The sequence below is a fragment of the Saimiri boliviensis genome, chromosome 14 (assembly GCF_048565385.1).
Source record: "Saimiri boliviensis isolate mSaiBol1 chromosome 14, mSaiBol1.pri, whole genome shotgun sequence".
Taxonomy (NCBI): domain Eukaryota; kingdom Metazoa; phylum Chordata; class Mammalia; order Primates; family Cebidae; genus Saimiri; species Saimiri boliviensis.
The window spans coordinates 36,583,568-36,610,619 of NC_133462.1; the positions used below are offsets into that span (position 1 = coordinate 36,583,568).

The 27,052-nt window shown below is 50.7% G+C and overlaps 1 protein-coding gene across 5 annotated transcripts in view; it reads right to left on the reverse strand.

The window, feature by feature from the left end:
• Positions 1-14,069: 14,069 nt before the first annotated feature.
• Positions 14,070-27,052, reverse strand: part of PDE4A (phosphodiesterase 4A) — a 50,982-nt gene continuing 37,999 nt past the window's right edge. For all 5 annotated transcript variants that reach the window (XM_074384635.1, XM_039466236.2, XM_074384636.1 and 2 more), the window contains 8 exons: positions 25,507-25,730; positions 23,967-24,065; positions 23,705-23,869; positions 21,916-22,015; positions 21,590-21,744; positions 21,276-21,398; positions 19,320-19,502; positions 14,070-16,799 (listed from right to left, as the gene is read on the reverse strand). In XM_074384635.1, the coding sequence (XP_074240736.1) occupies positions 16,086-16,799; positions 19,320-19,502; positions 21,276-21,398; positions 21,590-21,744; positions 21,916-22,015; positions 23,705-23,869; positions 23,967-24,065; positions 25,507-25,730 (1,763 nt within the window). In that variant the 3' untranslated portion in view covers positions 14,070-16,085. The remainder of the gene's footprint in view (positions 16,800-19,319; positions 19,503-21,275; positions 21,399-21,589; positions 21,745-21,915; positions 22,016-23,704; positions 23,870-23,966; positions 24,066-25,506; positions 25,731-27,052) is intronic.

The following is a 27,052-nucleotide window of genomic DNA, read 5'->3' on the forward strand; positions in this document are numbered from 1 at the left end:
ACCACCATGCCCCGCTAATTTATTTTTTGTAGAGATGGGGTTTTGCCATCTTGCCCGGTCTACATTCACTTTGCAACTCCACAAAAACCAACTTATTTTGAGTCCCTATTCTGCTGGGCTTTGGGGAGATGGTGGTGAACAAACCTGCAGTGATGCCTGCCCTCAGGCTGGGTGACCCATTTATCCAAGTTTGAGCATAGAAAGGCTGGCAGCCCCCAAACCCATGGGTCCACGTAAACCAGGACTGTTGGCCGCACCACAAGTAAGCCAGATGCTGCAGCTGAGGGACTACAAATGTGCTGAGGGACCAGCAGGCGGGGTTTTGGTGAAGTCACATTTTGATTGATTTTGAGACTGAGTCCCCCTCAGTCAGGCTGGAGTGCAGTAACTCAATCTCAGCTTACTGCAAACTCTGCCTCCCAGGTTCAAGCAATTCTTGTGCTTCAGCCTCCCAGGTAGCTGGGACTCCAGGTGTCTGCCACTGTGCCTGGCTAATTGTAAAACAGCAAAATCTTACTCTCTCTCCATTCCAGCCACACTCTAATCTTAAGACAAACAAAAAAACTTTGCAGTAATGTTCTGTTCCTTTACATAAATGGATGATGCTGCCTGTATTCTGCAACTTGCCTTTTTTCGTTGAGATCTTCTAGATCCATCTGTGGCATCACATTCCTTTAACCAGCTGCCTGGTGTTCTGTCTCTTCCATTAGGGACAGATGGTTAAGTTGTTTCTGTTTTCTCAGAATTATACACAAAGGCTACAATGCCCTTTGGTAGTTGTGTCTCTGTAGGCATAACTGTGGGTTTTCTCAAGGTGGATGCTAAGAGGTGGAATTTACTCGATCATCAGAGAGGCAAAGCCCTAGCAGATGCTGCCAGATTCTCCACCAAAGCACTTGGCACATTATGTTCCTGCTGTTTTCCTGGGAGTTCTTCATAAATTCATTCATTTATTTATTAATTTTGAGATGGAGTCACTCTGTTGCCCAGGCTGGCGTGCAGTGGTGCAATCTCGGCTTACTGCAACCTCTGCCTCCTGGGTTCAAGCGATTCTCCTGCCCCAACCTTCCCAGTAGCTGGGATTACAGGCTACCATTCCTGACTAATTTTTGGTTTTTATTATTATTTATTTTTTATTTTTTATTTTTAAGAGACAGGGTTTCACCATGTTGGTCAGGCTGGTCTGGAACTCCTAACCTCAAGTGATCGACCCACCTTGGCCTCCCAAAGTGCTGGTATTACAGGCGTAAGCCACCACACCTGGACCAGCCTGTGAATTTTAAATTATACAGCAATGGCTGGGCGCAATGGCTCAAGCCTGTAATCCCAGCACTTTGGGAGGCCGAGGCGGGTGGATCACAAGGTCAAGAAATCAAGACCATCGTGGCCAACATGGTGAAACCCCGTCTCTCCTAAAAATACAAAAAATTAGCTGGGCATGGTGGTGCGTGCCTGTAATCCCAGCTACTCAGGAGGCTGAGGCAGGAGAATTGCCTGAACCCAGGAGGAGGAGGTTGCAGTGAGCCAAGATTGCACCATTGCACTCCAGCCTGGGTAGCAAGAGCGAAACTCTGTCTCAAAAAAAAAAAAAAAAAAAAAAAAAATTATACAGCTAAGGTGCTCTGGTGTCAAATATTATCATGATCATTCTAACTTCAACAATCTTGACAATTCTGCCTAATTTCATCATTTCAGGTTTCTAGTACTTACCTCATTCCTAAGTAAATATTACATTACTAGGCAAGGTGACTCACACCTGTAATCCCAGCACTTCGGGAGGCTGAGTCAGGGGATCCCTTGAGCCCAGAATTCAAGACCAGCCTGGGAAATAAAGCAAAAGATCGTGTCACTGCACTCCAACCTGGGTGACAGAGTAAGACTCTCTCAAAAATAAAAAAATAAGTAAAAATCACAGGCTGTCCAGGTATAATGGCTCATGCCGATAACCCAGCACTTTGGGAAGCTGAGGCAGGAGGATCACTTGAGCCCAGGAGTTTGAGGCTGCATTGAGCTACGATTGCACTACCGTACTCTAGCCTGGGTGACACAGCAATATACCAACTATCTAAAATAAAATAAGGCCAGATGCAGTGGCTCACATCTGTAATCCCAGCACTTTGGGAGGCCAAGGTGGGTGGATCACGAGGTCAGGAGTTCAAGACCAGACTGGCAAACGTGGCAAAACCGTGTCTCAGCTGGGCGTGGTGGCTCAAGCCTGTAATCCCAGCACTTTGGGAGGCCGAGACGGGTGGATCACGAGGTCAAGAGATCGAGACCATCCTGGTCAACATGGTGAAACCCCATCTCTACCAAAAATACAAAAAATTAGCTGGGCATGGTGGCAGGTGCCTGTAATCTCAGCTACTCAGGAGGCTGAGGCAGGAGAATTGCCTGAAGCCAGGAGGCGGAGGTTGCGGTGAGCCGAGATCGTGCCATTGCACTCCAGCCTGGGTAACAAGAGCGAAACTCCGTCTCAAAAAAAAAAAAAAAAAAAAAAAAAAAAAAATTAGGGCCAGGCGCGGTGGCTCACGCCTGTTATCCCAGCACTTTGGGAGGCCAAGGCAGGTGGATCACGAGGTCAAGAGATCGAGACCATCCTGGTCAACATGGTGAAAACCCGTCTCTACTAAAAATACAAAAATTAGCTGGGCATGGTGGCGCGTGCCTGTAATCCCAGCTACTCAGGTGGCTGAGGCAGGAGAATTGCCTGAACCCAGGAGGCGGAGGTTGCGGTGAGCCGAGATCATGCCATTGCACTCCAGCCTGGGTAACAAGAGCAAAACTCCATCTCAAAAAAAAAAAAAAAAAAAAATTAGGCGGGTGCAGTGGCACAAGCCTGTAATCCCAGCTACTCAGGAGGCTAAGGCAGGAGAATCACTTGAACCTGGGAGGCAGAGGTTGCAGTGAGCCCAGATTGCACCACTGTACTCCAGCCTGGGTGACAGAGCAAGACTTAAAAAATAAATAGGCTGGGCTTGGTGGCTCACACCTGTAATCCTGGCACTTTGGGAGGCCAAGGATCACTTGAGGTCAGGAATTTGAGACCAGTCTGGACAACATGGCGAAGCCCTGTCTTTACGAAAAATAAAAAAGTAGGTGGGTAGGGTGGTATGTGCCTGTAATCCCAGCTACTCAGAATGTGTAGCTCTTGTGATGAATATCCTCAGGGTTGATTCAGGAAGTTTCATCTAAAAGGCAGATAGCACCCTCTTGTGGGCCTCTGGGTGAAAGAGGAACTATTTCCAGAGAAGGCAAGTTAGAAAAGGAACAAGATTGAGTTCCTGACTTGTTCCTATTTTTAAAAGCAGCATTCTTAAGGACAGGAACGATGGCTCATGCCTATGATCCCAGCACTTTGGGAAGCCATGGCAGGCAGATCACTTGAGGTCAGGAGTTCGAGGTCAGCCTGGCCAACATCGTGAAACCCCGTCTCTACTAAAAATACAAATATTAGCTGGGCATGGTGGCAGGTGCCTGTAATCCCAACTACCCAGGAGGCTGGGGCAGTAGAATCGCTTGAACCCAGGAGGCAGAGGTTGCAGTGAGCTCAGAGCCTACCATTGCACTCCAGCCTAGGCAACAAAAGTAGCATGTCAAAACTTCGGAACAAATGCTATTTCTTATAAATCAAATAAAACTGCACTTTTTTTTTTTTTTTTTGAGATGGAGTTTTGCTCTTGTTACCCAGGCTGGAGTGCAATGGCGCGATCTCGGCTCACCGCAACCTCCGCCTCCTGGGTTCAGGCAATTCTCCTGCCTCAGCCTCCTGAGTAGCTGGGATTACAGGCACGTGCCACCATGCCCAGCTAATTTTTTTGTATTTTTAGTAGAGACGGGGTTTCACCATGTTGACCAGGATGGTCTCGATCTCTTGACCTCATGATCCACCCGCCTTGGCCTCCCAAAGTGCTGGGATTACAGGCTTGAGCCACCGCACCCGGCCACTGCACATGTTTTGAGGAAGTTCCCTATTTAAAGGACCCACCCTCCTGTGAGCACCAATACCATATCCACTGCTCAGGGTTGTAACTGATTTTATGGTGCCATCTTTTTTTTTTTTTTTTTTGACGGAGTCTTGCTCTGTCACCCAGGCTGGAATACAGTGGCACAATATTGGCTCACTGCAACCTCCACCTCCCAGGTTCAAGCAATTCTCCTGCCTCAGCCTCCAGAGTAGCTGGGATTACAGACAAGCCCATGCTTAGCTAATTTTTTTTTTTTTTTTTTAATTCTCAGAGCCTGGCCGGGAGAATTTTTTTTTTTTCCAGCTTATTTTTTTTCTCTGAGACAGTCTAGCTCTGTCACCCAGGCCTCCGCCTCCCAGGTTCAAGCGATTCTCCTGCCTCAGCCTCCTGAGTAGCTGAGATTACGGGCGCCACCACCAAGTGTGACATAGTGAATTTCTTTCTTTTTTTTTTTTTTGAGGCGGAGTTTCGCTCTTGTTACCCAGGCTGGAGTGCAATGGCGCGATCTCGGCTCCCCGCAACCTCCGCCTCCTGGGTACGGGCAATTCTCCTGCCTCAGCCTCCCGAGTAGCTGGGATTACAGGCATGCGCCACCATGCCCAGCTAATTTTTTCTATTTTTAGTAGAGACGGGGTTTCACCATGTTGACCAGGATGGTCTCGATCTCTTGACCTCGTGATCCACCCGCCTCGGCTTCCCAAAGTGCTGGGATTACAGGCGTGAGCCACCGTGCCCGGCCTGTGAATTTCTTTATCAGCTGGTTTTGGTTCCTTCCATCTTCTCGGGGTAAGCTGAGTCTTTCCTTCCCCTCTGCTCAGCTGAGGGCAAGGAAGCACAGGGAAGGGGGTCTTTGGGCCTTCTCCCATCTATGGGTCCACTGAAGCCTTTGCTTTAAACTGGAAGCGAGGAAGGGACTGATCTCAGAAAAAGGGGGGATGACAGATCCCGTCTGAGTGTGGGGAGCACAGTGACAGGAAACACTCTGGAAATGGGGGAACAGCACCAGGCTCCTTCTCAGGGAGAAGGAACAACGCTCGGAAGCCTTGAGGGAGGGGGGACGGCTCTGGGGTCCCCTCAGGAAGGGAGAGTAGCATGAGGGTCCCTCCAGGAAGAGGGGATGATTCCCGGGTTTCCCGCAGGAGGAAAGGACAATGCGGTGCCGGCCATGAGGACAGGGGACTGACAGCAGGACCCCCTCGAGAAGAGGGATGACGCCAGCATTCCCTTCGGGAACGGGCAACTGATGCCAGGATATTCTCAGGAAAAGGGGGACGACGCTGGGGTCTGCCAAAGAGAGTAGGAACGACGCTGGGGCCACTCTCAAGACGGAGTGACACCAGGGTCCCCTCACCCGCCTCGGGGTCCGTGGCTCCCGCTGTCGCCCGAGCGCCTTGGGTTCCGCCGCACCTCCCTTCGCTCAGCCCGCGGCTTCGAAGGGCGAAGCGGCCGCGCCTCTCATTGGCTGCCTTTTCAAGGGATGACACACCAGCCAATCGTAGTGGGGGAAAAAACTCCCGCTAGTTCTTGCCACGCCTCCCGCCCGTTCTGCGTTTGCGCTGCCTCCCAATTCTGCTGTAGCTCCCCAGCTCTACTCCAGGGGGCGCTCATGGTCTCGGCCTCCCTCCCTGCTGATGCCTGTGACCCATTTTATAATAAGAGCACATACTTAATAGGGCTGTTGTGAGCGTTCAGCCCAATGATTAACGTAAAACAAACTGCCTGGCACGTGACAACCTCTCAGTAAACCTGAGCTATGGTTATTTGGATTTTACAATGAGGGAAACTGAGGTACGGCTTCCTCCATTGGCCAGTAATCTGCCCAGGCTAACTCAGCCATTAACTTGGCTGAGTTCAAGCCAAAATCCAGGAAAGCTGAATCTAGAATCTGTGTGCTTATCCACACGTTTTTGTGCCTCTCAGATAACAAATACCAGATGTTTTTTATTTCCCCTGATTATAAAATAACTTTCTGATTATACAAAGTAATATCGACTGGGTGCAATGACTCACGCCTGTAATCCCAACACTGAGGTAGGAGAATCGCTTGAGCCTAGGAGTTCGAGACCAGCTTCGACGACATAGTGAGATCCCTGTCTTCAAAAAAAATTTAAGTTGCTGGGGGCAGTGGCAGGTGCCTGTCAGCTATTCGGGAGGCTGAGGTGGGAGGATTGCTTGAGCCCAAGAAGTCGAGACTGCAGCTAGCTGTGATTGCATCACTGCACTCCAGTCTAGGTGACAAATGAGACCCTGTCCCAATCAATCAATAATCAATCGGTCAATGTACTATATGCTCATTGCAAAATGTTCAGAAAATGTCAGAGACTACAGAACAGAGAACACAGATCTCTTTTAATCCCACCAATGGAAACACTATATTTGGATGGGTACTGCCTTTTCTCTGCATGTTTTTTTTGAGACGTAGTTTTTCGCTCTTGTTACCCAGGCTGGAGTGCAATGGCGCAATCTCGGCTCACCGCAATCTCCGCCTCCTGGGTTCAGGCAATTCTCCTGCCTCAGCCTCCTGAGTAGCTGGGATTACAGACACGTGCCACCATGCCTAGCTAATTTTTTGTATTTCTAGTAGAGACGGGGTTTCACCATGTTGACCAGGATGGTCTCGATCTCTTGACCTCGTGATCCACCTGCCTCAGCCTCCCAAAGTGCTGGGATTACAGGCGTGAGCCACCATGCCCGGCCCTTCTCTGCATGTTACTTGTCAGTGGGATCATAAAATATAGAACGTTTTGAAACCTGTTGTTTGGACTATGAACTTCTCTCGTTTCATAAACATAGATCCACCTGAATTTCTTTTTCTTTTTTTTTTTTTGGAGACAGAGTCTTGGTCTGTTGCCCAGGCTGTAGTGCAGTGGCATGATCTCAGCTCACTGCAACCCCCGCCTCCCAGGTTCAAGCAATTCTCCTGCCTCAGCCTCCTGAGTAGCTGAGACTACAGGCACATGCTGCATACCCGGCTAATTTTTTGTATTTTAACAGAGATGGGGTTTCACCATGTTGCCCAGGCTGGTCTTAAACTCCTGAACTTAGGCAATCTGCCTGCCTTGGCCTCCCTGTTAGGATTATAGGAGTGAGCCACTGCACTGGGCGCACCCGACCATTTTTAATGGTTGTATATTATTCCACCATATAGGTGAAGTGTAATTTAATAACCCTCCAATAATGAACACTGCTGGGTTCTTAATAATTCTTTACTCTTCTGACCAATGAGAGTAGAGACAGACATTTTTTTACTTTAGGTATCTGCGCACTCACATCTTTAAAAAATATTTTTTGGGCCAGGTGCGGTGGCTCAAGCCTGTAATCCCAGCACTTTGGGAGGCTGAGGTGAGTGGATCACCTGAGGCCAGGAGTTCAAGACCAGCCTGGCCAACATGGTGAAACCCCGTCTCTACTAAAAATACAAAATTAGCTGGGTGTGGTGGTGGGCGCCTGTAATCCCAGCTACTTGGGAGGATCACCTGAGCTTGAGCCTATGTGGTCAAGTTGCAGTGAGCCAACTTGGTGCCACTGCACTCCAGCCTGGATAACAGAGTGAGATCCTGTCTCAAAAGAAAAAAGAAAGAGAAAACACAAGTCTCACTATGTCACCCAAGCTAGCTTTTAATTCCTGGGCTCAAATGATCCTCCCACCTCAGCCACCAAAAGTGCTGGGATTGCAGATGTGAGCCACCATGCCCAGCTGGTTATGTTTTTGATAAACATTGTCAGACCATTCCTGGAAAGCTGTATGTTCTAGATTCCATGAATAGAAATGAGCTGTAAAAGTGCTTTGCCTGTCTGAAAGATGGTCCATCTTTCCATTATTTACTACTAGATGAAAATAAATGTGTCCTTGTACAATGACAGATAGGCAAAAGAAAATAAAAAATAAATGTCTTATTTTGATTTGCATTGACTTTCTTTTTGAGATGGAGTTTTGCTCTGTTGCTCAGGCTGGAGTGCAGTGGCACGATCTCAGCTCACTGCAGCCTCCACCTCCCAGATTCAATCAATTCTCCTGCCTCAGCCTCCCAAGTAGCTGGGATTACTGGCATGCACCACCACACCCGGCTAATTTTTGTATTTTTAGTAGAGATGGGGTTTCACTTTGTTAGTCAGGCTGGTCTCGAACTCCTGACCTCAGATGATCCACCTGCCTTGGCCTCCCAACGTGCTGGGATTACAGGCATGAGCCACCGCGCCTGGCCTGCGCTGTCATGTTTTTATGCTGTTAGAGAGAAATACTGCCCACATCTCAGGATTTTGTGCACCTGAAATAACATAAAAGTATGGGGAAGGCAGTCACTGTTGAACAGGCACTGGGTGAAGTGAGGTCCTCGTCTTATTTCCTCAAATTTTCTCCATATTGTGCAATCTCATGCCAGCCCTCAGTTTTTTCAACTGCAAAACGGAACCAATGATAGTCCATATCTCAAGAACAGCTGGAGAGTCAATAAGATAATCTTCTTTAAAAGCTTAGCACGGGACAGAGCCCTCTAAAGGCTGGAAGAGGCGGAGCCATTTGCCTGAAGCCTGTAAGCCTTGATGTCAGTATCAGAGAATCGGCCGACTCCACCCCTTCCCCAGATCCCTGTGGCCTCCCTGCTGTGCCCCACTGCCCTGGTTCACCTTCGCCTGAAGAAAGGTGAACTCCCCGCCCCGGAGAATTTTAAAGAGCCAGCTGATGGTCACATGTCACTACCACTTTTGACCCACATTTTCCGTCTGTCCCAGGCTGGAGTGCCGTGGTGTGATCTCAGCGCAGTGCAACCTCCACCTCCTGGGGTTCCACCGATTCTCCTGCCTCAGTCTCCCAAGCAGCTGGGATTACAGATGCCCGCCGCCATGCCCAGCTAATTTTTGTATTTTTAGCAGAAATGGAGTTTCACGATGTCGGTCAGGCTGGTCTTCAACTCCTGACCTCAAGTGATCCACCCACCTCAGTCTCCAAGTGCTGGGATTATAGGCGTGATCCACCACGCCTGGCCTTTTTTTTTTTTCTTTCTTTCTTGAGATAGAGTCTCACTTTGTCGCCCAGGCTGGAGCGCAGTGGCATGATCTCAGCTCACTACAACCTCTGCCTCCCAGGTTCAAGCAATTCTCCTGCCTCAGCCTCCCAAGTAGCTGGGACTACAGGCATGTACCACCACATCCAGTGAAGCTTTTTGTATTTTTAGTGGAGTTGGTGTTTCATCATGTTGGTCGGGCTGGTCTGGAACTCCTGACCTCAAGCAATCTGCCCACCTGGGCCTCCCAAAGTGCTGGGATTACAGGCATGAGCCAATGCACCAGCCTGCCCTTTTACACTTGGGGAAACTGAGGCCTGGAAGAAGTCTCACCTAGGGTCACCCATAGTTCACTGCAGGCTAGAGTTGGTGCTGTCGCCTCCTGACCCTCAGCCCAAAGCCCTTTCTTCGACTCTGCCTCCCTTTGAAAGCCTCTGGGGAAAATTTCTGTGTCTCTTTTTTGCTTCTTGCACAAAGTTCAGATTCCCTGAAAACTTCTACCTAGTTTTTGAGCTCTGCTTCTCCCCTCCCAATTTTCTAGGCTATATCTACCGTGAATCTTTACAGCTGTTGTCAAACAACTCTTTGTATAGCCTAAACCCTTTCCATGAACTCTGGCTGAAGTTTTTCTAACTTAAGTCTAATACAGCAGCCCCTGGCCGCCACTGCGGCTCAAAACTAAAACTTGCCACATTTCAAGGGCACAATAGCCACATGTGACTAGTAGCTAACTTGTTGGATAGCACAGATACAGAATATTCTCATTATCGCAGAAAGTTTTACTGAGGCCAGGTGCGATGGCTCATGCCTGTGATCCCAGCACTTTGGGAGGCCAAGGCAGGTGGATCACAAGGTGAGGAGTTCCAGACCAGCCTGACCAACATGGTGAAACCCCCATCTCTATTTAAAAATACAAAAATTAGCTGGGTGTGGGGTGCGTGCCCGTAATTCCAGCTACTTGGGAGGCTGAAGCAGGAGAATTGCTTGAACCCAAGAGGTGGAGGTTGCAGTGAGCCGAGATGGGGCCACTGCACTCCAGCCTGGATGACAAGAGTGAGATCCTGCCTCAAAAAGAAAGAAAGAAAGAAAGTTTTACTGGACAAGCCCTACTATAGAGCAACCCTTTAACTCTGCAAGCTCTGCCTCCCAGGTTCAAGTAATTCTCCTGCCTCAGCCTCCCCAGTAGCTGGGATTACAGGCAAGTGCCATCATGCCCAGCTAATTTTGTATCTTTAGTAGAGATGGGGTTTCTCCATGTTGGCCAGGCTGGTCTTGAACTCCTGACCTCAGGTGATCCACCTGCCTCAACCTCCCAAAGTGCTGGGATTAGAGGTGTTAGCCACTGCACCTGGCTGTATTTTATTTATTTACTGTATTGTTTTGTTTTTGAGACAGTATCTCACTCACCCAGGCTAGTGGGCAGCGGCCCAATCACAGCACACTGCAGCCTCCACCTCCTGGTGCAAGTGATCCTCTTGCCTCAGCCTCCAGAGTATCTGGGAGTAGAGATGCGTACCACCACACCCAGCTATTGCATCCCCATTTAATAGAAGAAACAAGGGAAGCTCAGAGAGATCACCCCCAAGGTCACCAATCAGAGTTCCTCTTGAGACCAGTCTGGTTAGCATAGGGAGACCCGCATATCTACAAAAGAAAATTAGCTGGGCTTGGTAGTATACATCAATCATCCCAGCTACCCAGGAGGCTGAGTAAGGAGTATCACTTGGGCCCAGGGGGTCGAGGCTACAGTTAGCCCCGATCATGCCACTGCACTCCATCTTGGGTGACAGAGCCAGGCCATGTCCCCCGCCCCCCCCAAAAAAAAATTGGGCACGTGCAGTGGCTCACTCCTGTAATCCCAGCACTTTGGGAGGCCGAGGCAGGTGGATCACAAGCTCAGGAGATCGAGACCATCCTGGCCAGCATGGTGAAACACCATCTCTACTAAAAATACAAAAATTAGCTGGACATGGTGGCACACACCTGTAGTCCCAGCTACTCGGAGGCTGAGGCAGGAGAATCCCTTGAACCCGGGAGGCGGAGGTTGCAGTGAGTCGAGATTGTGCCACATGTCACTGCATTCCAGCCTGGTGACAGAGCAAGACTCTGTCTAAAAAAAAAAAAAAAAAAAAAAAAAAAAAAAAAAAAAAAAAAAAAAAAAATCTGAGTCCCTGGACTAGAAACAAATGGCAGAGTAGGCAGGTGGACTTTTCCTTGGACCCAGGCTAGATGTCCTTATTTGTTTCAGAACATGCACGGTATAAATATATATGTCTAGCGCCCCCTTGTGTCTACCTACTCACGCATTATGTGTATTCATGTGTATCCTCGTTTAAGTACCAGAGGCAGCCAGTATTCTTTTTTTTAAGACGGAGTCTCACTCAGTCGCCCAGTCTAGAGTGCAGTGGCACGATCTCCGCTCACTGCAACCTCCAGCTCCTGGATTCAAGCGATTCACTTGTCTCAACCTCCCGAGTAGCCGAGTAGTTGGGACTACACAGTGTGTGCCACCACGTCTGGCTAATTTTTGTGTTTTTAGCAGAGATGGGGTTTCACCATGTTGGTCAGGCTGGTCTCCAACTCCTGACTTCAGGTGATCTTGAAGGAGATCAGACCTGCCTTGGCCTCCCAAAGGACCGGGATTAAATGTGTGAGCCACTGCACCCAGCCAAGGCTGCCAGTATTCTAATCAAGGTCTATATCACGAACATTTCCACTATCCATATCTTTATCTATATCCAGAAGTTTTGCTCACTAGTATAATGAATATCAGAAACCTTCCATTGGAGAAACCAGGAGCTTATTAATAGGCCTAATAGGGCTGGGTGTGGTTCACCCCTGTAATCCCAGCACTTTAGGAGGCAAGGGGGGAGGATTGCTTGAGCCCAGGAGTTTGAGATCAGCCTGAGCAACAAAGCCAGTCCCTGTCTCTACAAAATAAAAAATAAATTAGCTGGGCATGGTGGCGCCCACCTGTGGTCTCAGCTACACAGGAGGCTGAGGCAGGGAAGATCATTAGAGTCCAGAAGTTCTACCAAAGTGCTGGGATTACAGACGTGAGCAGTATAGTCTTTTTAAAAAATGTACTATGAAAAATTGCATCACCAACATGAAAACAATGTTGGGAATTCATGGAACTTATAGGTGTAAATTATTTTGTGGCTGTTAAGGTTAATATCTGCTTGGCAGAATCTGGCCTGGTAGCTAGCTAGATGGCAGAGGCATCATCCGTCAGGCTCTCTTAACGTTTCCAGAACTAGGTATCAGAAAGCCTGAGTTCTATCAGACATGCTCCAAGCGGCAGAAGCAAGGCTTCTTTTCACTTGGAGACAAGGTCTCATTTCGTCACCCAGGCTGTAGTGCAGTGGCATGAGGATGGCTCACTGCAGCCTCTACCTCCCAGGCTCAAGCAATTCTCCTGCTTTAGCCTCCCAAGTACCTGGGACCATAGGCATGGGCCACCGCCACTGGCTAATTTATTTTTTTATTTTATTTTATTTTATTTTTTTAGACATAGTCTTGTTCTGTCGCCAGGCGCCAGGCTGGAGTGCAGTGGCGCAATCTCAGCTCACTGCAATCTCTGCCACCTGGGTTTAAGCAATTCTCCTGCTTCGGCCTCCTAAGTAGCTGGGACTACAGGCGCACACCACCACATCCAGCTAAATTTTGTGTTTTCTTAGTAGAGATGGGGTTTCACCAGGATGGTCTCAATCTCTTGACCTCATGATCCGCCTGCCTCGGCCTCCTAAAGTGCTGGGATTACAGGTGTAAGCCACTGCAACTGGCCTAATTTTTAAAATTACTATTATTATTATTATTATTATTATTATTTTTTTTGAGACAGAGTTTCGCTCTTGTTACCCAGGCTGGAGTGCAATGGTGTGATCTCGGCTCACCGCAATCTCCGCCTCCTGGGTTCAGGCAATTATCCTGCCTCAGCCTCCTGAGTAGCTGGGATTACAGGCACGCACCACCATGCCCAGCTAATTTTTTGTATTTTTAGGAGAGACGGGGTTTCACCATGTTGACCTGGATGGTCTCGATCTCTTGACCTCGTGATCCACCCGCCTCGGCCTCCCAAAGTGCTGGGATTACAGGCTTGAGCCACCGCGCCCGGCCTTTGAAATTATTAATAGAGACAGGGTCTCACTATGTTGCTCAGGCTTGTCTTGAATTCCTGGGCTCAAGTTCAAGTGGTCCTCCCACTTCAGCCTCTTAACATGCTGGGATTACAGGCATGAGCCTCTGTGCTGGGTAGTCTTTTGCCTTTTAAATACTGCTTGGGGCCAGATGAGGCGGCTCATGCCTGTAATCCCAGCACTTTGGGAGGCCAAGGCAGGGGGATCACCTGAGGTCAGGAGTTTGAGACCAGCCTGGCTAACATGGTGAAACCACATCTTTCTCTTCTTCTTTTTTTTGTAGAGACGAAGTTTCCTTATGTTGCCCAGGCTGGAGTGCAGTGACTATTCACAGGCACAGTCCCACTACTGATCAGCATGGGAGTTTTGACCTGCTCCGTTTCTGACCTGGGCCGGTTCACCCCTCCTTAGGCAACCTGGTGGTCCCCTGTTCCCGGGAGGTCACCATATTGATGCTGAACTTAATGAGGACACCTGATTGGCATAGTGCACTACAGCCCAGAACTCCTGTGCTCAAGTGATCCTTCCACCTCAGCCTCCAGAGTAGCTGGGACTACAGGCACGTGACGCTGCTCTCGGCGAAACCCCATCTCTACCAAAAATACAAAAAACTAGCCAGGTATGGTGGCAGGCGCCTATAATCTCAGCTGCTTGGGAGGCTGAGGCAGGAGAATCACTTGAACCTGGGAGGCAGAGGTTGCAGTGAGCCAAGATCGGGTCACTGCACTCCAGCCTGAGCGACAGAGTGGGACTCTGTCTCAAAAAAATATATATATATACCCTGCATGGTTTGAATTTAACCTGACTCAGACTTGAGGACTGTCTTTGGCTGAGCTCTACTTCACAATTCCATCTGCTGGAGGAATAGGGACAGAAACTCCCTCCCCAACCCAGGCAGATGGTGCAGGCGGGGAGACACCTCAACTGACAACGTGGGGAATGAAGCCACATCAGCCAGGAAAATCGGTGAAAGCCTCGTTTTAATTGGAGACAAGATCAAAGATTGATTATTGATCAATGGACCAAATGACTGATCGTCAAAGTGGACAAGACACAAGCAGTTTACAGAGGTCCTGTGCCCACCCTGGGGAGAGGAGCCCTACTTGGGGGTGGGGTCTATCTCACCGGTCACCCCCTGGCTCCTGGGGAAGGGGGAGGGGACAGGCTCTACCCAGCCCCCACCCCTAGGATGACACGACTTCCCATAAAACAACAGTGGTGAGTCCACCCTTTTCCCGGGACTATGGTACAGTTTGTATAATACAGCGGGAACGGAGACTCTCCCAACCGGAGGCCCCCTTCCCCACCTTCCTGACTGGATCAGCCAGGGAAGGACAAGTTTTTATTTTCCCTTTTTGCCTCTGTAGAATAATTTACAAACCAACCTTACAGTATGTACAAAAAAAAAAAAAAAAAAAAGGAAAAAGAAAAAAAAAGAAATAAAAAAAAAGAATGAACAAAAATAAAAGAAAGAAAAGGCCCACTCCAATAGCCGGCTGGGACAGAAACAACTTTCGCTACAAAACATGAACTCTGTACAGACAGCATCAAGGGAGTGCGCGTGGGGGGTTACTTCCCCCTGGGGTGGACAGACGGCTGGAACGCTAGGGAGGAACTGGGGGCTACAGTACCGTGTGCTCAGAACTGGGTGGGGGGCAGGTGATGAAAGAGATCAGCCTAGCTGCAGAACCAGGCTGAGGGGCGAGGGAGGAGGGAGAGAGGGGGTCTTTCCTTTCAGTCTCCCATGGCTTGGAGAAAAATGGCCTTGTATCTGTCTGCCATATTGCTCAGGGACTAGCTGCGGGATAGGGAGAGGCCTGGCAAGGTACGGAAGGAGGAGAAATTATGTTGGTGCCGGGGTGGAGGGAAGGGTTGCCCAGGACTGAGAATGAGGGTATACACCATTATTGCTTCCTCCTAGGGCAAAAGGATGGGGGCTGTGGTCAGAGTGTGGAAGGTGGGATCTGGAGGACACTGGAAAGGTGGGTGCGGGCAGGACGGGGGTTCTGGGCGCCTGGCCCTGCCTCACCCAAGGTGCAGGCGGAAGCCACTGCAACCCCTTCTCCTGTGGCTGTGGGAATCATTAAGGCAGAAACAAGAGGAGAAGCAGCTAGAAGTGGGGTAGTGGGGGGAGCTGTGTGTGAATCAGAGCCATCACCCCCCAAAACGGAGAAAATTCAAAGTGAACCCAAAGTGGAAGGGAGAGGGGATGGAGAGTGGAGGAGGTCCAGGACCCTCCTCAAATCCCAGGCCTGAGGCTGGCAGTGTGCACGCCCCCTTCCACATCACCCCCTGAATCCTAAGTGAACAACTCCCGGGCTCCCTGACTCCCGAGCCAGATTGCTGGGATTGTGCAAAATCAGGCGGAAGACTTTTTTTTTAGGGGGGAAAGGAGGCAGCAAACCAGAGGGGAACCGGAGCTGGGACCTCCCACAGTGACTGCCCCTCACCCAGCCCCAGCCCCACCTAGAATGGCTATTCCTGACCGGGTTCTAGAAACCCTCTAAAATTCAGAAGAAAAGCCCAGAAGAAGACCCCATGCCTGCCCGGGCCCAGGTAGAGATGCCCAGGCGGCTGGAAGACTAAGCCTGGAACTTGGGGGGCAATGAGGGGAGGGGAGGGGTTTGGAGGTGGAAAGGGGGAACCAGGAACAGGAGCATCTACAGTTGCTGTGTTTTTCTTTTTCTTTTTTTTTTTTCTTTTTTTGTTCTTTTTCTAAAAATGTTACAATTAAAATTCAAAAAAAATAAAATCCCTTCCGGGACCTCAGCCCCTCGTTCCCCAGCCCCCACCTCCAAAAAAAGGCCCCGTGGGTGGGGACAGGGGGAGGGGAAAGGGGAAACAAAGGAAAGAGAAAAAAAAAACCCACTTTTCTGTTTTCTTTTTTCTCAGGAGGGCCAAGAGTCTTTGAGGCAGCGAAGGAGGTGACCGGGGGAGGAGAGGAAGAGCGGAGGGGAACAGGGACGGAGGTCTGGGGATCAGGTAGGGTCTCCTCCACCTGACCCCCACCCACCAGGAGCTGGGAGTGCTGATGTTTCCTCCCCAGATGTCCCCGCGCAGGCACTGCAAGCCCTCTTGGCAGCCTGGTGCTCTCGTAGGGCCTCCACCTCGGCCGCCATGGAGGGGAGGCCCGAGAGGCCCGGGGCATCCTCTGAAACAGACAGGGTCCTCCAGGCAGGGAGAAGGGGGCTTTGAAGAGACAGGGCAGAGGGGCTGCCATGGCTTACAGCAACCACGGATTCCTCCTGGGATGAGAACTCATCCTGAGCCACAGGTGCACTGCCCGTGGACTCTGCCCGCTGCGTCAAATCCACTTCCTCCAGCTCCGCCTCCAGGGGCGTGTCCTGTGCCATGACTTCCAATGGCTCCTTGGCTGAGGATAGGGCCATGGTTGCATCCAGAGCGTCCTCGGCTGCGGACAATCCCTGCGAGGTCAAGGCCTCCTGGGCCACTGATGTTTCTTCCTCTTCTTCCTCTTCCAGCGTCAGCTCAAACTGAAATTTGTCAGGCGGGGGTGGGTGGCCAGGCCCCCTTGACTCCCCCTCGGGTGGCGGCGATGGGCTCTGCCGGATGGCGCTGTAGTACCAGTCCCGGTTGTCCTCCAACGTGTCCAGGATCTCCTGGGCATCTGGGTGGACGAGGTCCGCCCAGGTCTCCCACAATGGGTGCACAATGTAGTCAATAAAACCCACCTGGTAAAGGGGAAGAAAGTAAGAACGGGTGGTCTACAGGGTAGATGGTACCACCACGTTGCCGGAGCTAACGAAATGAAAAACATGCTCATGGGCCAGACGCGATGGCTCACTCCTGTAATCCCAACACTTTGGGAGGCCGAGGCAGACAGATCATTTGAGGTCAGGAGTTTGAGACCAGCCTGGCCAGCATGATGAAACAGCCGTTTCTACTAAAAACATAAAAATTAGCTGGAAATCATTTGAACCTGGGAAGTGGATGTTGCAGTGAACCAAGGAGATGGTGCCACTGCACTCCAGCCTGGGGGAAAAGGGCAAGACTGTCTCAAAATAAATAAATAAATAAAAAGAAAACCATGTTTATGTCATTTTACCCAGCCATTTTCTTTTTTTATTGACATTGAGTCTTGCTCTGTTGCCCGGGCTGGGGTGCAGTGGTATGATCTCAGCTCACTGCAACCTCTGCCTCCTGGGTTCAAGTGATTTTCCTGCCTCAGCCTCCAGAGTAGCTGAGATTACAGGCACTCGCATCACGCCTAGCTAGCTAATTTTTGTATTTCTTTTTTTTTTTTTTTTTTTGAGATGGAGTTTCGCTCTTGTTACCCAGGCTGGAGTGCAATGGCGCGATCTCGGCTCACCGCAACTTCCGCCTCCTGGGTTCAGGCAATTCTCCTGCCTCAGCCTCCTGAGTAGCTGGGATTACAGGCACGCACCACCATGCCCAGCTAATTTTTTGTATTTTTAGTAGAGACGGGGTTTCACCATGTTGACCAGGTTGGTCTCGATCTCTCGACCTCATGATCCACCCACCTCGGCCTCCCAAAGTGCTGGGATTACAGGCTTGAGCCACTGCGCCCGGCTAATTTTTGTATTTCTAGTAGAGAGTTTTGCCATGTTCACCCAGGCTGGTCTCAAACTCCTGACCTCAAGTGATCCACCTACGTCAGCCTTCCAAAGTGCTGGGATTACACATGTGAACCACCGTGCCTGGCCTTTTTTTAAAATAAACTAAATCCAATTCCAGTTATTCGGGAAGCTGAGGCAGAATTGATTGAACCCAGGAGGTGGAGGTTGCGGTGAGCTGAGATTGGGCCACTGCAACAGAGCAAGACTCCGTCTCAAAAAAAAAAAAAGCTCAATCCACAAACTATTGCTGTGATGTTGCCTATAAACATAATAACTACATAATAACTACATTATAAAGGGTATAAAATTGGTTTTCCATGGGTGTGTGTGTGAGTGATTCTGCGCTCCCAGGGAACATCAGGCAATGTCTGGAGACATTTTTGGCCTTTACAAATGAGTGGGGTGATGCTTCTGGCATCTAGTGGGTAACGACCAGAGATTCTGCTAAAAACCCTATAATACCCAGGGCAGCTCCTAGCACAAAAAATAATCCACCCTGCCGTGCCTGGTGGCTCATGCCTGTAATCCCAGCACTTTTGGAGGCCAAGGTGGGCGGATCATCTGAGGTAGGGAGTTCAAGACTAGCCTGACCAACATGGAGAAACTCCGTCTCTACTAACAATACAAAATTAGGCTAGGCATGGTGGCTCATGCCTGTAATCTCAGCACTCTGGGAGTATGAGGTGGGTGGATCATGAGATTAGGAGATCGAGATCATCCTGGTTAACACAGTGAAACCCCATCTGTACTAAAAATACAAAAAATAAGCCAGGCATGGTGGCACATGCCTGTAGTACCAGATACTTGGGAGGCTGAGGCAGGAGAATCACTTGAACCCAGGAGGCAGAGGTTACCGTGAGCCAAGATCTCGTCACTGCATTCCAGCCTGGGCGACAGAGTGAGACTCCATCTCAAAAATTAAGAAAGAAAGAAATAAAATAAAATAAATTAGCTGGGCATGGTGGTACATGCCTGTAATCCTCGTTACTCGGGAGGTTGAGCCAGGAGAATCACTTGAACCCAGGAGGCAGAGGTTGCGGTGAGCCAAGATCATGCCATTGCACTCCGGCCTGGGCAACAAGAGCAAAACTCCACCTCAAACAAACAAACAAAAAAATCCACCCAAATGTCAACATTTGGTGAGGCCTAGAAACCCAGGTCTGGAAGAGCCAAGTCATCAAACTCAGATGGTTGGGTTTCACCAGGGAGGATATAAAGTGGGGAAGGGCAGGGCAAGGTGGCTCATGCCTGTAGTCCCAGCACTTTGGGAGGCTGAGGTCGGTGGATCATGAGGTCAAAAGATCAGACTGGCAAAAATTAGCCAGGTACAGTGGCAGGAGCCTGTAATTCCAGCTACTCGAAGGCTGAGGCAGCAGAATCACTTGAATCCGGGAGGTGGAGGTTGCAGTGAGCTAAGATCGCACCATTGCACTCCAGCCTGGGCAACACAGTGAAATTCCGTCTCAAATTTAAAAAAGGAAAGAAAAACAAACAGGAAAACTTGGCATTGTGGAGAGGCCTGGGAGGGGCTCCTGGACCTCAAAACTTCAGGCCAAGATGGGCTGGGGAGACCTGCCCTGTCCGCATCCATCCGTCAATGCCCTGAGCCTGTACCTGAGACTTCTCCACGGAGGCCGTGTGCTTGTCACACATGGGGCTGATTTCCATGCCACGCTCCCGCTCTCGGTCACCCTGCTGGAAGAACTCGGCCATGATGCGGTCTGTCCACTGACGGTACAGCTCCAGTGGCTTGGTGGGGTTGCTGAGGTCTGCACAGTGGACCATGTTCCGGAGGACCTGCAGGGGGTCAGTGGACAGGGGAACCTTCAGAGCCTGTGCCTGTGTCCCAGGCTGAGACCTCAGGCATTCTTTCTTTCTTAAGAAATCGGGGCCTGGGTGACAAAGCAAGACTTCATCTAGAAAAAAGAAAAAAATAAATAAATAAAAGAAAGACATGGGGCCAGGTGGAGGTACATGCCTGTAATGCCAGCACTTTGAAAGGCCAAGGCAGGTGGATCACGAGGTCAGGAGTTCAAGACCAGCCTGGCTAACATGGTGAAACCCCGACTCTACTTAAAATACAAAAATTAGCTCAGTCTGGGGGAAAATGCCTGTAATCTCAGCTACTCCAGAGGCTAAGGTAGGAAAACTGCTTGAACTCAAGAGGCAGAGGTTGCAGTGAGGCGAGATTGCACTACTGCACTCCAGCCTGAACAACAGAGCAAGACACTGTCCTGGGAGGGGAAAAAAAAAAAAAAGAAATGGGGCCTCCTGGCACGGTGGCTCAAGCCTATAATTCCAGCACTTTGGGAAGCCGAGGTGGGTAAATCACTTGAGGTCAGGAGTTCAAGATCAGCCTTGCCAACATAGCGAAACCCCATCTCTACTAAAAATACAAAAATCAGCCAGGTCTAGTGGTGGGTGCCTGCAATCCCAGCTACTCCAGAGGCTGAGGCAGGAGAATTGCTTGAGCCCAGGAGGCAGAGGTTGCAGGGATCCAGGATCCCTCCACTCCAGCCTGGGTGACAGAGAGAAACCAGGTCTCAAAAAAGAAAGAAAGAGCTGGGCGCGGTGGCTCAAGCCTGTAATCCCAGCACTTTGGGAGGCCGAGGCGGGTGGATCACGAGGTTGAGAGATCGAGACCATCCTGGTCAACATGGTGAAACTCCGTCTCTACTAAAAATACAAAAAATTAGCTGGGCATGGTGGCACGTGCCTGTAATCCCAGCTACTCAGGAGGCTGAGGCAGGAGAATTGCCTGAACCCAGGAGGCGGAGGTTGCGGTGAGCCGAGATCGCGCCATTGCACTCCAGCCTGGGTAACAAGAGCGAAACTCCGTCTCAAAAAAAAAAAAAAAAAAAAAAGAAAGAAAGAAATGGGACCTTGCAACGTCGCTCTGGCTGGACTCAAACTACTGGCCTCAAACAGTCCTCCTGCCGCAGTCTCGGTAGTTGAGATTATAGGTGTGAACCACCACACCTAACTCTCAGGCTTTCTTAGCTCCCACCTGGGGAGGGAGGGTGTGGAGAGTGGGGAGAGGAGGTGGGGACAAGAGAGAATAGAGGAGGTAGCAGGGAGAGGTGTTCGGGAGATGGAGAAAATATGGGGGGGGGGTAACAGGAGGGGGGTGAGGGAAGAGAAGATGGTGAAGGAGAGGGACAGGGGACCTGGAAGGGGTTGATGAGAAGAAAGGAGGAATTGGGGGAAATGGGAGGGAATGGTGGGGGAGATGGGAAGAAGAGATGGGATGGGAAAGTGAAGATGAGGAGGGGACAGACAGAAAGAAAGAGGTCAGATGCGGTGGCTCATGCCAGCTATCCCAGCACTTTGCAAGGTCAAGATGAGGGCATCACTTCAGCTCAGGAGTTTGAGACCAGCCTTGGTGACAAAGAGAGACCCAAGCTCTCCTTTAATCATACAAAATAAATAAAAATAAATTTTATAAAAGGAGAGATAGGAAGACAGGCCCCATTGAAGAAAGAGGCCGAGGAAGTGGCAGCTAGCTACCCAGACCTAAAGGTGTGGTGGAGGGAGTGTCCTGCCTCCTTAGGTGACCGGGCATGGGGGCACCTGGATGCGGTCAGAATAGTTATCCAGCAGGAGGACTCCTGAGCTGGTCACTTTCTTGGTCTCCACCATGGTCTTCAGGTCAGCCAGGAGGGTCATGTGCTTGGACATGTCCGTGGCCAGCACCTGCAGGGCAAGGTGGCGTCACTGGGGCCGCTGACACCCGCCCCCCAGACTAACCCAGGCCTCTGAAGTTTTCACCAGGTAGAAGCCTCCCGCCCTGTCCAGGTTGAGGGTTCCTCTGGGACCCACTCCTCCCCAAAGCCCTCAACTCCAAGGCTTCTTTTCCCGCTCCGACCCGCCCCAGCCCCGCCCACCATGTCGATGACCATCTTGCGTAGGCTCTGCCGCTGGCGCTTGCTGAGGTTCTGGAAAATGTCGCAGTTGTCCTCCTGCAGCAGCTTGAAACCCACGGCCAGGTGATGATTCTCGAGCACCGACTCATCGTTGTACATGAGTGCCAGCTCCGAATCTGCAGCCCGGCCCGGATGTCAGGGGAGGGTCCACGTGTGCAGCCCCAACCGCAGGAGGGCCAGCTCCACCCGCAACTAGCTAACCCCTCCTCAGCTCGGCCAGCCCCGCCTCCAGCCCAGCCAGCCCCGCCTCCAACTCGGCAAGCCCCGCCCCCGGCGAAGGCACTCACTGGTGTTGATGAGGAACTGGTTGGAGACCCCAGGGTGATCCACATCGTGGATGGCAGCTGCGAAGAGGGCAGCGAGAATCTCCAGGTCCGTGAACACTGCCTGGGAGCAGAGAGAGACGTTAGAATAAGAGTTGAAGCCATGCATGGCAGTGAGTGCCTGTAGTCTCAGCTACTTAGGAGGCTGAGGTGGATCGCTGGAGTCTAGGACTTCAAGGCCAGAAGTTCGAGGCCATCCTGCCCAGCCCCAAAATTTTTAAAATTTAAGTTACAAGATACATGTCCAGGACGTGCAGGTTACATAGGTGTGCCATGGTGGTTTGCTACACCTATCAACCCATCACCTAGGGGTTAAGCCCTGCATGCATTAGCTATATATCCTGATGTTCTCCCTCCCCTCTGGTCTCCGACAGGCCCCGTGTGTGATGTTCCCTTCCCTGTGTCCATGTGTTCTCATTGTTCAGCTCCCACTTATAAGTGAGAACATGTGGTGTTTGGTTTTCTATTCCTGCGTTAGTTTGCTGAGGATAACGGCTTCCAGCTCCAGCCATGTGCCTGCAAAGGACAGGATCTTGTTCCTTTTTATGGCTGCATAGTATTCTATGGTGTATATGTACTACACTTTCTTTTTTTTTTTTTTTTTTTTGAGACGGAGTTTCGCTCTTGTTACCCAGGCTGGAGTGCAATGGCGCGATCTCGGCTCACCGCAACCTCCGCCCCCTGGGTTCAGGCAATTCTCCTGCCTCAGCCTCCTGAGTAGCTGGGATTACAGGCACGCGCCACCATGCCCAGCTAACTTTTTGTATTTTTAGTAGAGACGGGGTTTCACCATGTTGACCAGGATGGTCTCGATCTCTTGACCTTGTGATCCACCCGCCTCGGCCTCCCAAAGTGCTGGGATTACAGGCTTGAGCCACCGCGCCCGGCATGTACTACACTTTCTAAAACTTTTTTTCCCCAGCCTATGTTGCAGGCTGGAGTGCAGTGGTGTGATCTCGGCTCACTGCAACCTCCACCTCCTTGGTTCCAGCGATTTTTCTGCCTCAGCCTCCCAAGTAGCTGGGATTACAGGCGTGTGCCACCACACCCAGCTAATTTTTGTATTTTTAGTAGTGACAGGGTTTCACCATGTTAGCCAGGCTGGTCTTGAACTTGTGACCTCAGGTGATCCACCTGCCTTGGCCTCCCAAAGTGCTGGGATTACAGGCGTGAGCCACCGCACCCAGCCTAAAACATTTTTTTAAAATAAATGAGATTTTTAAAAAGAAGAATGATGGACAGGAAAGAGATGGGGTAAAGGATGACAGAGGGGATACAAGGAAGATTAGGGGGTTGGAGTCAGGAAGGAAAGATGAGGATTAAAGAGAGGAATGGGGCTGAGCATGGTGGCTCATGCCTATAATCCCAGCACTTTGGGAGGCAGAGGTAGGCAGATCACGAGGTCAGGAGTTCAAGACAAGCCTGACCAACATGGTGAAACCCCGTCTCTACCAAAAAACTACAAAAATTAGCTGGGCATGGTGGTGCACGCCTGTAGTCCCAGCTACTCGGGAGGCTGAGGCAGGAGAATTGCTTGAACCCAGGAGGCGGAGGTTGCGGTGAGCTGAGATCACGCTGTTGCACTCCAGCCTGGGTAACAAGAGCGAAACTCTATCTCAAAAAAAAAAAAAAAGGAGAGAAATGGGGGCAAAAAGAGATGGAGGTCAGAGACACGGGGTCAGAGAGACACACAGAAGGCTGAAGAGACAGTCACAAAGAGAGACGGGGACCTGGAGACGGGACAGACACTAACATCTAGGGCAGGCGTGGCCAGCAGTACGTGGGTGGACTGCAGCACGTCGGCTGCATGCAGGCTGTTGTGGTAGGCCACGTCAGCATGGTAGTGATCCTCCAGCGTCAGCATGTATGTTACCATCGTGTCCACAGGGATGCGGAATTTCTTCAGCAGGTCCCGCTCCTGAAGCAGGCAGGGGCAGGGTGGTGACCTTCGCCGGCCCCCAATGCCCAGCTCTGAGCCCCTCGCACCCGGGCCCACTCCCGGCTGTCCCCATCACCTGGAATATCATGTACATGATGCAGGTGAGAGAGCGCCCTCCAGCATAATCCGACACGCAAAAGATGTTCAGGCCCCATTTGTTCAGGTTCTCCAGTTCCTGGTGGAGACGGAGGCCAGAGGTCAGGAGTCTGTAAGGCCCAGGGCCCTGGGGAACATTTCCTAGGAGTCTGAGCCTTGGTCTGAAGGGAAGCACCGTTATTGCTCACCCAGTGGGTGACAGGTTCAACAGTACAGAATGTACTGCCCTCGTCCTACTGGGCTGCAAAATAACAAAAGCAATCACAGCCACTGTCTTTTGAGCACTTATGATCTGCCAAGTATTGCTCTTAGCACTTGATCTCATTTGGCAGGTGAAGGAACCAAGCCTCAGAGAAGCGATGTGACTTCTCCAAGACCGTGCAGCTTATAAGTGGCAAAGCCAGGACGGAAACCCAGCACAACTGGCCCCGGCACAGCTCAGCTTCTTAGCTAAGCTGTTCACAAGCCCCAAGGGAGAAAAGAAGAAGGGCTTATTTTCCATGTCGCTCCAGAATCCAAAAAACGGCCAGCACATAGTAGCTGCTTGATAAACAACAGTTGGCTGGGTGTGGTGGCTCACACCTGTAATCCCAGCACTTTGGGAGGCTGAGGTGGGTAGATCACTTGAGGCCAGGAGTTCAAGACCAGGCTGGTCAATATGGTGAAACCCCATTTCTACTAAAAATACAAAAAAGCCGGGTGTGGTGGCTCACACCTGTAATCCCAGCACTTTGGAAAGCTGAGGCAGGAGAATCGTTTGAACCCAGGAGGTGGAGGTTGCGGTGAGCCAGGAGCATGCCATTGCACTCCAGCCTGGGCAACGGAGCGAGACTCCATCTCAGAAAACAAAAATTAGCCAGCTGTGGTGGCACACGCCTTTAGTCCCAGCTACTCAGGAGGGTGAGACAGGAGAATCGCTTAAACCCAGGAAGTAGAGTTTGCTGTGAGGTGAGATAGCACCACTGCCCTCCAGCCTGGGCAAGAGTGAGACTCCATCTCAAAATAAATAAATAAATAAATGTCAGGTGACTGAATGGAAGATTCACTGGAGGAGGTGGCTCAAAGAGGGTTACAATAAGTCTCAGCTGAGTGAACCACCAAAGATTAATCACTTCTACTTCCACTGTCCCCCGGAAGAGCTAGGAGTGAAACCCAGGTCTGGACTGTTGTGGACACTATGGGGGCGCAGTCTGGATCAGTGTCACTGGTCTGTACACCCATTCCTCTGCAACTGGAAGTGTTGCCTGCTAAGGCTCACAAGTGGCCGGCTTTTCTATAAGACTCTAACCCTAACAGGAACTACATGGAAGAGGTGATATGCCTACCCCTGGGGACAGCCCCCAGGCAATGGATGATACAGAGGTACAAAGAGCCAGCATGCTTGCCTCAGGATGGGCTCAAACCCTCATCTCAGGCTCTGCTTCTAGGAAACTTGGCTTAAGACATAACCCAATGCCCAGTTCTTTTCAGGGTCCCAGGACCATCCCCTTCAACCCTGCCCCTACTGAACCCCCACCCACTTGGGCCAGGAGCTCTTCTTGATCAGTCTTCACCCCAAATCGGGGAATGTTAGAGTTGTTCAGGCTGTTACTATGCATCAACTTTTTCACCCCTGTGATTTGGGACATGGGCTGTAAGTGTGGTACAGGGGGCGGGGGCGGCTGGGAGGGTCTTGGTCTCGGCACTTGCGGTTTTTCTCGTTCCTTCATCGTGGGTGATGGGATCTCCACTTCATTCTGTTTGTCTGCAGAAGATGGGGGCGGGAACAAGTGTGAACACCCCCTCCACCCCTGGAGGCTCCCTAATCCCTCAGCCCTCTACTGCCTACAGGGAAGGCTCACCCATAAGGGCAGAACCCTTCTGGCATGCGGGCCAAGTGTGCTGATGGGGCAGGGGACATCACCAGGAAGAGAGAGGGAAGGGTGGGCTCTGGCTCCATGTCCCTGCCCCCTGCCCACCTTGGCACAGCCCGCCTGGGGGACAGCCCCAGGAGCCCTTTTCCTGAGCTTTCAGGGGCTTCCAGAGCTCAGCCAGGCCACCCATTGTGACCTGGAACTAGCTAGTAAATGACGAGGCCTAATCGGGGTCATTTGCATGCTATACTCCCATTGGCTGGATCCTCAGAACACAAAGACACACCCCATCCTCATCGGTGGGAGTACTGAAAATTCCTAACACTTTTTTTTTTTTTTTTTTTGAGACAGAGGCCCGTTCTGTCACCCAGGCTGGAGTGCAGTGGCAAGATCTCTGGCTCAATGCAGCCTCTGCCTCCCAGGTTCAATGATTTTCCTGCCTCAACCTCCCGAGTAGCTGGGATTACAGGTGTGTGCCACCATGCTGGCAAATTTTTGTATTTTAGTAGAGACAGGGTTTCAGCATGTTGGCCAGGCTGATCTTGAACTCCTGACCTCAAGTGATCTGTTCACTTTGGCTTGATTACAGGCATGGGCCATCACACCTGGCCCCAACACTTTTCTTGAGCTTGTCTGGGCAGCTCCTGAATTTGGGGGCCTTTGGGGTGTGATGGCAAACTGCAAGGATAAAATTATCCTGAGTTTGGGAGGACATCTTTAGCTAGAGAGTTTTGAGGTACCCATGAGCTTAAGGGTTCTAATGAATCTGGAGTATTCTGGTGCATTGTGGGTTCCACTGAATTAGGAATCTTACAGGTTTTTGTTTGTTTTTTTTGAGACAGGATCTCAGCTCTGTCACCCAGGCTGGAGGGCAGTGAAGCAATCATGTCTCACTGCAGCCTGGAACTCCTGGCCTCAAGTAATCCTCCTGCCTAGACTCCCAGGTAGCTGGGACCACAGGCACATGCCACCATGCCCAACTAGTTTTTTTTGTTTGTAGTGACAGGGTCTCACTATGTTGCCCAGGCTGGTCTTCAACTCCTGGGCTCAAGCAATCCTCTTGCCTCAGCTTCCCAAAGTGCTGGGATTACAGGCATGAGCCGCCTCTTTCCGCCTCTTACAGGTTCTTAAGCTTAAGAACCTTCTAGAGATTAGGGTTCTCACATTTTGGGAGTCTACTGAATTGGGGGAGTCATACCAAGTTTGGGGATCC